At 37.5% G+C, this 1132-nt stretch overlaps 1 protein-coding gene across 1 annotated transcript; it reads left to right on the forward strand.

The window, feature by feature from the left end:
• Positions 1-736: 736 nt before the first annotated feature.
• On the forward strand, positions 737-1132 carry LOC108173838 (auxin-induced protein 15A-like). The gene has a single exon (XM_017333696.1). The coding sequence runs from the start codon at positions 737-739 to the stop codon at positions 1130-1132; it is 396 nt and encodes a 131-aa protein (XP_017189185.1).

Here is a 1132-nt window from a genome sequence, read left to right on the forward strand (position 1 = left end):
GCTTAAGATACGAGTAAATCGCAAATATCTTAACAACTGTAACACAATATGCTCGTAAAAAATGTAGACACACGAGTCCATGAAGAAAGTAGCTAGATGAACATGTTGACACGTACAATGAATCCAATGTGAGCATAACGTTGCACATACATGTAAAGCTGATCCTGGTCCGAACGAGTACTAAAGACACCAATTTAAACCTGCATGATGAGCAGATAAAATATGTACTATCATACCATCATAATTTCATAAACCTCAACATCAACAAATAATATTTCTAAGTAAGATTGTGGCATGATGTAAAACATTCTTTAACCATTAAAGAAACTATACATATAACATAGGTTTGAAAACAAAACCCACTCACTTATATGTCGTCAAATTATAACCACATTGCCTTGCATGGCTTCTAAAATCCTCGAAATAAGTCTTTCCTATATGATTTCATTAACTGATGAGGAAACATGAAAATGATGGTTATGAACTTAACTCTTCCTATTATAACACTAATAGCAAGTGACAGCGATCTGACTCACTAGCCCCCACCAAGTGTTTCAATTCTTTCTCAAATTGGAGAAATAATCTTATATATTTTACAATATCCCAAACAGTAGCTACATATGCATTGGGATGAAATCCCACTTACATATACTTGCTATATATAAAGCTTAGTTTTGCTGTCATACAACCCCCCCCCCCCAACTGCCCTCTATTTCACTCTCAGTATCTACTAGTTATGAACATCGATATGATGCTTTTTGAGGCTAAGTTCCTCATCAAACAATTCTTTCGCAGATGCAGGAACCTTGGTGGTACAGTCCTAAGGCGTAAAATCCGGGGTCACTTTAGCAATGCGAAAATGTGGTTCCCCCGTCATGAAGAGGACTACTATGTACCCAAAGATGTCCCAAGAGGCCACCTTGTGGTGTATGTTGGTGAAGACTGCAAGAAATTTATCATCAAGGTTACATTACTCAGCCACCCTCTGTTCCAGGAATTGCTTGATCTCGCTGAAGAAGTTTTTCAGCTTGCAACCAACACGAAACTCTGGATTCCTTGCAACGAATACATTTTCATCAGCGTTCTTCGTTGCATCAGTTATGAACTAGATCTAGGGTTTCATTATCTTTGA

Source organism: Malus domestica, chromosome 07 (assembly GCF_042453785.1).
Source record: "Malus domestica chromosome 07, GDT2T_hap1".
NCBI classification, from domain to species: Eukaryota; Viridiplantae; Streptophyta; class Magnoliopsida; order Rosales; family Rosaceae; genus Malus; species Malus domestica.

Coding starts and splice junctions, on each gene's coding strand:
- LOC108173838 (XM_017333696.1), top strand. CDS start 737: ATGAACATCGATATGATGCTTTTTGAGGCTAAGTTCCTCATCAAACAA.